Source organism: Branchiostoma belcheri, unplaced genomic scaffold (assembly GCF_001625305.1).
Source record: "Branchiostoma belcheri isolate BF01 breed outbred unplaced genomic scaffold, Haploidv18h27 scaffold26, whole genome shotgun sequence".
Lineage (NCBI taxonomy): Eukaryota > Metazoa > Chordata > Leptocardii > Amphioxiformes > Branchiostomatidae > Branchiostoma > Branchiostoma belcheri.
Window position 1 is genome coordinate 1,711,981 of NW_017803865.1, and position 10,534 is coordinate 1,722,514.

Below are 10,534 nucleotides of genomic sequence, written 5' to 3' on the forward strand. Positions count from 1 at the left end.
TCGTCGATTTTTTAAAATCCCAAGAATGCTAGGAAATTGTAACAATAGCTGGCATCAAACCTGGCTTTCTTATCTCAATCATCCATGGTGTTCTGAGGTATGAAACTTTCAAACACCTTCATAGATATAAATGAGCAAAAGATATATAATGGAGATCTAATAAACAAACAAACAAACAAACAAACAGCGACAGTTGTCGCCGACTAGCGTTTTTCGAACGCCATTTTAATCATCATCATCGTTACATCAGGTGACGTCACTGTTTTGAACTGCAGAAAGGTTTGTAAAAGTCGCACTGTGGCGCTGTTGCCCATTAATTTATGCAAAAATGCCAAAATGGCTTCCTGCGTCCGCAGCGAAAAGTTTGCTCGGGTTTTCACGACGTTCCGTTTTGTCTGGAGGGGCATAGACGCTTGTAATCTATTGCAACGGTTTTATGGAACATCTTGGGCCATTATGTCACGTTCTACTGAGGGAAAAATGCAGGTCCAGCCTCATTTAGCACCACAGCGCTACTGCATGGGACAGTGGGCTACACACTGACATTTTACCGTGGTTTGTTGTTGACCACTTCGGTATTTTTTTGCAGAAGGTGTTTGTTTATTTGCGCTTATAAGTAGAGCACTACAAGGACAAAGGTCCAAGTGACCGTTAATTGGTCACCCTAGAGCAATTCTCCACTGTTAACTACTAAATAAATAAAAGCTGGCACGGCACAAAAAACGCAGGGAAGAAATGACACGGCACACACTTTTATAACCGACAAACTACTGTTTCTTCACATGGGTTAAATATTTAGTTCTGCCCATGCGTTTTCACAAAAAATGGAATTTTCCATAATTCGACCGTAAACTGGTAACCTTGCGTTAGTAAATGAAGAATATGTAAGATTTAGAATCAGTGTCGTATGAGTGGCACTATCATTCTAAAGTTCATTCTAAAGAACTGCAACAGAACGTTCTGTTCGGAAAGTCCGATGGAAGCCTGCATGGTCTACATTCTGCTATCTGAACATGTTTTGCCAAACAAAATACCTGGATGGCCTAAGGCTGGTAGAGGTCTGACGTTTGAATACTGCCAAACCAGATTACGCCTTCTGCAAAAGCCGTACAACCAGTGCCCCAGCGAGCCACCACTGTTCAGCAAGGGTCCACCCACCTGTCACCTGTATTCGGTTCCGAGCCTGACACTGTGCAGGTGGACATGTATTTCGTTTTCTGGGCTCGATCTGCTACGGGCCAACTAAAGTTGTAAGTGCCATGACCTTGACACCAAAGGCGGCCTGTACATTTTGTAAACTCTGAAAAGTCAATCAGCCACGAGTATACCTCAGGTAAGAAGAGCTCATTACTTATTGTATATTTTTGTTGTGTATGCTTGAATTAGCACCTTTATATGGACGTCCAAAAGACGATGTCATGGCACACTCTCTGATTGTTCTTTCGCGGTGCCGAAGAAAGAACTAGATAGCCATCGTTAACTGCTGTTTAATTTCTTCGTATGTATATTAAATAATGACCCCCATTGTTAGCAAGTGGCTGTTCTACGTAACGTGTTAATGTAGGCGTGACACTCCCGTCCATATCGTTGATGATATATACATCAGGAAATTATCTTAAAACTAGTTGCATACTGTCCATAACTGTTCCGAGTCACAAAGAAGCAATCGTTCGACGGATGAAAAAATGACCTCAAACAGACAAATAGCCCTCCGGGTACGGACCAGTTTTGGAACCGACGCATACTGAAAATTACTAACATTACGTATTGAATCATGTAGAAATTTTACTCTCATCAAGATAACACGTATCATTTTAATTAGAGAAGAATAGTGTACCTAATTAAATCAGCCGTAAGTTGAGTATATTTATTGAAGGGAAAATTTACACTTTAAATCATACGAAGTTTTGCTTCTTCAATTGTTGACAGCTGTTTAGTTCTGACCCATAAATTCTAATCCGACCAGTTTATCAGACCATTTTATTTGAGAAATGGCGACAGAAGAGACGGAGACAGTGTCCGTGTGTGAGAAGCTGATGTACGCCTCCGCTACGTTCTCTATCGACGCGTTAGTCTCCATCACGGCCATGTACGGGAACGTCTTCCTGCTGGAAGTAGCTCAGGTCAGTCATCTTTTTTCTGTATACCTAATTACATTGCAAATTACCTGCACCACGCAAATTTCCACACATACACACACACACACACACACTTGTACACCGTACATTGCAGGAATGATAATAAATCAATGCATTTTTTCTATCAAACAAACAAAAACCGACCAAATGTTGCAGTTACCGCCAATGCAGACATCAGGGATCATCTTCTCCAGTCTGATGTGCATGATCATGACCGCACCTGTCGCTGGGTATCTCATCGACCGAACGGACACCAGATGGGGAAAGGTCAAACCATGGTAATGTTTCAGGCTTTCAGTCGATCGCTTTTTCCATTCACATATCATATACTAGTGTAGAACAATAGCTGGGTACATAAGAAACCCGCTACGGTCACTCAATTGCAAAGCACATGTTAGTCGGCGTGGAATGATGCAATTTATAGCTAGGTCTTGACTCTTTAAGCCTTGACTAAAAATATATATACTAGTAGGTAGAGACCCCGATCTGATAGAATGTACCTGTTGAGATCCGATTGGAGTCTTGGTCGACACAGTCTTTGTTTGAAATAGGAGGGAGTCGTGTTGGAAACACATTATATTAGAGTAAGGACAAAGCTAAGTGTTGTTTTGTCTTAGATTACCTTAATAGTTTATTTTTCTCTACTTTCTTTGGTTTTAGGCTCTGGTGTACATTACCCATTCAAATCGTTCTCTACTTCATGCGGTGGTACGTTCCAGTTTTCCCCGAAGCCGGGCTAGTTTCATATTACTTTCTAATTTGGACAAGCTCCGAGGTTGTACAGTGTGTGAGTAAAAAAGCTACGTTACTACATGCAGTATATTCTTCATAACACGTTTTGTTTTTGTAAATTTGAATGTGATTCTTGTGAATTTTTGACGTTTCAACACGTGGCTAAACCGTCTAGCGGTTGACGTACGTTGATCATTTTCTTACATATATGTATCATACTGGTACTTACATGAAGCTATTCAGATCTTCTGGTGTCTGCAACACATGGCAGAAAAAATATATATATTGTTGTATTCAGAACCGTGGTTTATCCAGAACCAAGCTCAGGGACGGTCGTGGATAGTCTAAACTGGGGAAAATCTACGATTTACGGGTTTATCCAGAACCGTGCCTGATCCTAACCTTAACTCATTCAGACATAGAACTAGATAGAAACCCATATGTATGTTTTACGGCGATGCTCAAGCGTACGGTGTCTTTATTACAGTGTTATTCCGTGGCCAACAAGTCCAAAGTGATGTACATGACCACCAACAGCAAGGAAAGGGACTCCATAACTGCCTACAGTAAGTTTTCAGTTCATTTACTGATGTTGCACTATCAACCTTCTTTTAGATTTAGAACTGACTTTAGGAGAAAAGAAGCTTCACATGTCTGCGAGACAACACAATATGTCTTATGCTCGCGAGCATTTCTAGCATTCGAGCACCATAGGGAGATATAATATGGAGGAAGGAAGGAAGGATGTACCTTTTGTTCACTGTCACCGTAATGAAAGCACGGTTTGCGTTTTACAGGATCGGCTGCGCAGTTGTTCGGGCTGGTTGTCGGGGTGGCGTACCACGGACAGATCGTCGCTGCGTACGGCCAAGAACTTCACCTGGAATGCTCCACCGCGTCCAACTCTACAATACAACCGGCCCATCTTCAAAAACAGGTAAAACTCCTAAAAATTCAGATGATGTCACCATATTAGATCATCATAGGCGGCAGCCTTGACATGGGGTGTTTGTTTACTTTTTCAGCGCGAGGGTTATTTGATCTCTGCAGGCGTGGCCGGCTGCCTGCTTCTGGTCACCACGCTCGCCAGTCTGCTGGGAACCACTGAGCGATACAGTAAGTGTTCTAGCCGCTGGGTAAAGCCCCTGTCACACATTCAGAACCTCCTCCCGACCAACAACCAACCAAAGCTGGCTAAAGTTCGGGAGCAGTCTGACCAGATTTAGACAAGTTTGTATCTTTTTATACGAATCAATTCAAATTTGAGTTAAATTTAAGACAAATTTGAGACAAAGTTGACCCCGAACACTGCTGATCTATAGCCTGGGTACCCAGGCTAGCTGATCTACTCCTCAACACGCGTACAGACAACCCTGGCCTAACCTCCGTCCACACCCGGATGTTTTCAACATTTTGAAACGTTAGCCAACCTTGCCGAACACCAACCAACCACAACCGACCTTGCTCACAAATCACAACATATTACCAAACATGGTTGGGGGTAGTTCATTAGTGTTCGGGAGGACATACTACAGTATACGTGTCATGTGTGGCAGACACAAATACACATGACCTTCCGTGCAGTTTGATTATTTTTGTTATACACAACGACAGAAGACACGGTCTGATTCATGCGTATATATATCGAATAGTATTTAAAGTATACAGAATGAATGTCATCCAGAGAGTATATAATACACTACTGACCGAAAAAAACCATTCAAGGTGGCGCAGCAGAGGAGACAACAGAAAAAGAGCCCATCTTCCAAAGTGTGCTGGAGATCTTGAGTCATCGCCCATTTCGTTATCTACAGTGCGTAGATCTGTTCATTTGGATGGCGGTTTTCGTGAGTATTAAGATTTTGATTGCCCTTTTGTAAGTGTCGACAGAAAACACAACATTTGTCTGGGACACTATACATGATGAATATATGGATGATAATATCGTCAGTTAAATGTAGTAATATTAATTATCTATAGACATCGTCTTCTGAGATTGGATCTTGACAGCTGATTAACATTATTTCTGATATCAATTACAGGGCATAGAAGCAAACATAGCCTTGTTCGTGCAGTACTCGCTGGGGCTAGGATACCAGGTTCAAAACGTCCTGCTTTTGTTTATGGTGAGATCTTTAATTACTCCGTGAAGGAGGTCAGGACCTCCGGACGGAGTGTTGTGATCGGCTGATTTTTCATGTTCGCAGTCAAAACACTGGGTTCTCTTTGTGTAATCGGCACGCAATTTTATACGCCGTCTGCGGGCATGCCCGTGTTGATGCACGAATGTGTATTTTTGCCGTTGCTGCTTTCGCGGTCAATGTAATATCGCAGACGCACCCCTACAATTACGAGGCGAATTGGAATGGTCCAGAAAAACGCGTTGTTTGGAATAGCAGTGGGGGGGGTAAAAGTTCATGCAGATACGGGGTGGTTTTGATAAGTGGTTCCAGATGTTTTTGCCCATGGTTAAGAGATGCCAAGTTTTTTGGAAGATGTTCGCAGCCAAAACGCATTCTTCCGTACGTCGCATTTCTGTGTAATTTCGCATGTGGTGTTGCATTATGTCCGGGATGATGCACGTCTTTTTATTTTTACCGTAGCTGTTTTGATATTGGAGTAAATGGTTATTTTCGAAACATCCCCATGCCGTTGAAATGTTGTCGTCCGTTTATGTCACCGGTAGTAAGTCGCGGCGGGGCTGATGGTCAACATTAGGAAATGTTAATACCGATGACGTAATCCTATCGATTTCGAACTGGTCGGGTGTGGCGACCTAGTGGCGGCGTGCATTTAGTCACGTAGCAACTGGCCGGTCGTCCTAGCAACGATACATGGCCAATATTTTTGGGTGGGCCGCTCCATAGTGTTAGTGGAGCAGCTCTTTGTAAACATGGACAATATTTTTGAGCAACCCATCAATGTGTTCTGCCTCGTGGTCGGATGTGGTCTGGGGCTGGTAAACCGCACATACAGTACTAGTAGATCGGGTAATTTTATGATTTGCTAGTTGTATTAGGCGTCGTGTAGTATGAGCTGGTATATGAAGAAGTAGCCTGTGTTACACAATCATGCTTTCGGCCGGATTGATGTGCAACTGTTACTAATTACAGGGACTGCGCTAATGCCGACCAGTCGCGCTGTCCTGATACACCGCGAATGTGCGAGTGTTCCCTGTAGACAGTCCCGGGAGTCATTTTTTTCGCACATTCCAGGAGCCAAACCAAAATACGTTCATGAACCGAGTCCAAAAAACCGAAACGTGAAAATCGGATGATCGGACCTGATGTACATTTCTCTTTCTATAGATTGTACACACAATACATACATCTTTAGATAATCTGGCCATGGCAGGTAAAAAAAAGTAACCCTGAATCATACTAGATTAGCGTAAATGCATGTTTATGCGTTCAAAACAAGAAAAGAATTTGTTTCTCGGTATTAATCTCTTGAAACACGGCGCTGAATATTGACGCAAAAATATTTCGGGCACCGCGCGCCCTTCGCCAAATCCCGCGTCACTTGTCGGCATTTCGCATCTCTGATTGGTTGTTGCGACTTAAGATGACTGAGCCGACGCGCGTTTAAACAATTTTTCTTTGTTCAATTTATTTTCTTCACAGAGAATTGTTGCCAATGACTACTTCTTTTTGTTGCAATATATAATACTTCACGGAGAATTGTCACCTATGGCTTCTTGTTTCTTTTCCAACTGCATTTCTTCAACGAGAGGAATGTTACAGTGTTCTTGCGTGTCTTTCCCAATGGCTAAATCTGCAAAGCTATAAACTTTTGAACTAGTGAAATCTACACGTCGATTCTACGCCATACACTATTGGTAGAAGACCCTATCTTCCTATATACACCACCTCTTAGGAGAAAGTTCCACGCTGAGAGCTTCTTTCCTAGAACAACATCACTATGGAACAAGCTACCACGTGATTGTTTCCCACATGGGTATAACCATAAACTTTTCAAGTCTTTTCAAGGTCAACAAACATCTGTCCTCATGTACTGTCTGTAAAGTAACCCAAAACTTTTGAGTGGCTCACATGAGTCTTGTTTCGTGCACGTGGTAAACATGAAGTAAATAAAAAAAGACATAGTATAAAGTGTACGACAGGGTGTTTCTTCTGCCAAAAGTACTTGCATTTTGAGAGGAACGATGAGGGACGAACTGGCGTCCGTGGGGTAATAAAGAAGATTGCCCACGGCAGACCTAGAGGGATGGTTAAATTCATGGCCTTATGTCTCGCTGTAATTAGCTGATATAGTCTTATATACAACACTGCTATGCCTTACATGGTACCTGTTAAAACTGTTGTGCAGTAAATGTTGACTTGACTTGTAGGTGTCTGCCTGTGTCGGCGTGCCTGTGTGGCACTGCCTCATGACTCACTGGGGGAAGAAGTCTACCCTGGCCTTGGCAGCAACGGTAGGGTATGATGTTGTTTCACGCAGGTTTCATGCAAACGTTTTATCTCCTTTCACATTTTTAAAATAGCGTTGAAATATTCTAAGAATGCGGGGGCATCTTGCTTATGTTGAAAATTCATCTGTGCCAGGTCATTATGAAACAAATTTAAACTGTACAACGTTAACTCCAGTATTTGACAAGGAATGATCAATCCGCCACTTCTGTCGGACCACATGTTATGCAGATGACACATGTGACTCGGTGAGCAGTGGATCATATGTTGTAGAAAGTCTAATTTAGCTACGTTAAAAAACACACAATCTCTCTATGTACTGTACTTATGTACTTACCACCCTCATCCCTGCAGCTGTTTCTGGGGTTCGCCCTGAGCCTGATGTTTTTACCCGGTCTGCTGTACGCCGTCCTGCCGCTCGCTGCGTTCGGAGGATCGCTCTTCGCGCCGTTCGTGCTGATTCCCTGGTGAGTTCAAGAAGAATTGGGAAACTCCCGCAAATATTTGGTCCGGCCACAATAACACAAATATTTTAAATGTAGTGAGAATTTCTAGAATGCACTTGAAATATCCAGGAACTTACAAAGAATTTTCAGTCAGTGGGTGTTATCAACCCTGCCTCTGGAGAAGACAGTCGGCTGCTTGAATCCTTGCTTCTCGACAGTCGCTTGACCGACCTATCGTGCAATTGAAAACTGATATCGATGCATCCCTTTGTCCTAGAACAAAATGTGAGAGATAGATTGCCTTCTTCATGTTTATCTATTTATTGATGCATTTATTGCGAACTAGTTTACACTAGTTACAAACTTGTTTGTATGACTTCCAGGAGTATGCTGCCTGACGTCATAGACGACTACACGTTAGAGCGAGGCAACAGTAAAGAGTCTCTGTTCTTCGGTGTCTTCTCGTTTTTCAGTAACACGGGGAAAGCTGTTTCCCAGGGACTGACGGCATTTGCACTCAAGTAAATACAAATTCCTGTAAATATGTTACAGCCTATAACACACGCTATGATTAATACCATCCTTTAAGTTTCAAAATGGCTATAATGATTTGACACACGATATCTTTGCTGTTGTCTTGTCAGTCAGTCTGACAGTCTTCTAAAATCTTACTTAATAGATTTAACGATTAGGCATCAATTTGCTAGTTGTAACATTTCTGTCTGTTTAGATTATCAGATTACAAGACGGGACGATGTAGCCAGCCCGAGTCAGTCAGCTGGGCGCTCAGGGTGCTGATCTCCATCTGTCCGGCCGCGTACTCCGCCTGCGGGCTGATCTTCCTGTGGCTGTACCCCATCACGGAGCACGGCAGACTCTCTACTAACAGGTTTCTGCAGAAAATGCGGTAAGATGCTTGGTTGGTCGGTTGGTTGGTTGGTTGGTTGGTTGGTTGGTTGGTTGGTTGGTTGGTTGGTTGTTTGGTTGGTTGGTTGTTTGGTTGGTTGGTTGGTTGGTTGGTTGGTTGGTTGGTTGGTTGGTTGGTTAGTTGGTTGGTTGGCTGGCTGGTCGATCGGTCGGTCGGCTTGCTGGCTGGTTGGTTGGTTGGTTGGTTGGCTGGCTGGCTGCTTGGTTGGTCGGTCGGTCTGTCGGCCGGCCGGTTGCTTGGTTGGTATACTGCAGTTATTTGGCGTGTATAATAAACTGTATGATCCAAGTTTTCAAAAGATATCTCTTAAATGGATGTCATATGAACTGTTCGTTCTTCACAGGGCTAAAGAAGTTATCCCAACAAAAGGGTCCTCAAAACGGAAAGCGGACCCGGGTACACCCTTACTTGACAGGTAGGTTGATTAAAACTCTCTCTCTGCGTATGTGTCTGTGTGTGCGTTCATTTATTTTCCTTCTGGGTTTTATAAATGACATTATCAGGCCATTTTCACATTATCCAACACTAACCCGAATGTCCGGATCCTTTTCAGATGAAGGCCACAAGAATATTGATGATCTCCTAAGTCGTTTGGAAATTGAAGTTTATTAGGGATCCCTTCATACGCAGGAGTCCAGCAGAACCAGGTGGAATGAAAAACTGGAAAATCGCGTCACATTCGGGAAACCCTAGTTATACAACCTACACACTAGTGGCGAAGTAAGCTGGGATGCAACCTGGATGAAATTTTTTTATATACTCGAAGTGTATTTTTTCAAAATTCAGGGTGTATTCCATATACTCAGTCCTACTTCGGTTCTTGCTTCATATTTGATATCAAACCCCTGATATCCAGAATATTATATATTCCCCAATGATGTTGACTTAGCTCATTGATAATGAAAAAAAGAATCCTCATTTGCATCTCAGTTGATGATCTTCTCGAACCAAACAATAAAAGTTGTCCAAAGTGTAAAAATTCTTCTTATAACAAATACCATCATAGTATGTTGTCATTTATCATGCAAATAAGGCACTAATTTGCATGATTTATGTATAGTTGTAATGATGTGCAGTACAGTAACCCAAAACTTTTGAGTGGCTCCCATGAGTCTTGTTTCGTGATGAATATGAAGTAAATTTAAAAAAGACATAGTATAAAGTGTACGACAGGGTGTTTCTTCTGCCAAAAGTACTTGCAGAGGAACTGTGACGGACGAACTGGCGTCCGTGGGGTAATCCCGGCTATCGGTAAAGAAGATTGCCCACGGCAGACCTAGAGGGATGGTTAAATTCATGGCCTTATGTTTCGCTGTAATTAGCTGATATAGTCTTATATACAACACTGCTATGCCTTACATGGTACCTGTTAAAATTGTTGTGCAGTAAATGTTGACTTGACTTGTAGGTGTCTGCCTGTGTCGGCGTGCCTGTGTGGCACTGCCTCATGACTCACTGGGGGAAGAAGTCTACCCTGGCCTTGGCAGCAACGGTAGGGTATGATGTTGTTTCACGCAGGTTTCATGCAAACGTTTTATCTCCTTTCACATTTTTAAAAATAGCGTTGAAATATTCTAAGAATGCGGGGGCATCTTGCTTATGTTGAAAATTCATCTGTGCCAGGTCATTATGAAACAAATTTAAACTGTACAGCGTTAACTCCAGTATTTGACAAGGAATGAGCAATCCACCACTTCTGTCGGACCACATGTTATGCAGATGACACATGTGACTCGGTGAGCAGTGGATCATATATATAGAAAGTCTAATTTAGCTGCGTTTGAAAAACACACAATCTCTCTATGTACTGTACTTATGTACTTACCACCCCATGTGCAGTTGTACTTTACATCCAGGAAT

At 42.6% G+C, this 10,534-nt stretch overlaps 1 protein-coding gene across 3 annotated transcripts; it reads left to right on the forward strand.

The window, feature by feature from the left end:
- The first annotated feature begins 1,041 nt into the window (after positions 1–1,041).
- Positions 1,042–10,213, forward strand: LOC109471930 (sodium-dependent lysophosphatidylcholine symporter 1-B-like). 3 transcript variants are annotated; one of them, XM_019771427.1, is made up of 15 exons: positions 1,042–1,333; positions 1,967–2,123; positions 2,295–2,416; positions 2,799–2,925; positions 3,358–3,436; positions 3,668–3,807; positions 3,896–3,986; positions 4,596–4,717; positions 4,913–4,996; positions 7,222–7,305; positions 7,655–7,767; positions 8,130–8,267; positions 8,477–8,653; positions 9,018–9,089; positions 9,228–10,213. In XM_019771427.1, the coding sequence occupies exons 2-15, from the start codon at positions 1,992–1,994 to the stop codon at positions 9,229–9,231; spliced, it is 1,485 nt and encodes a 494-aa protein (XP_019626986.1). In that variant the 5' UTR covers positions 1,042–1,333; positions 1,967–1,991; the 3' UTR covers positions 9,232–10,213. The 3 variants fall into 3 exon arrangements, with proteins under 3 accessions (XP_019626986.1, XP_019626987.1, XP_019626988.1); XM_019771428.1 differs by having other exon boundaries at positions 1,975–2,123; XM_019771429.1 differs by having other exon boundaries at positions 1,990–2,123.
- The last annotated feature ends 321 nt before the right edge of the window (positions 10,214–10,534 follow it).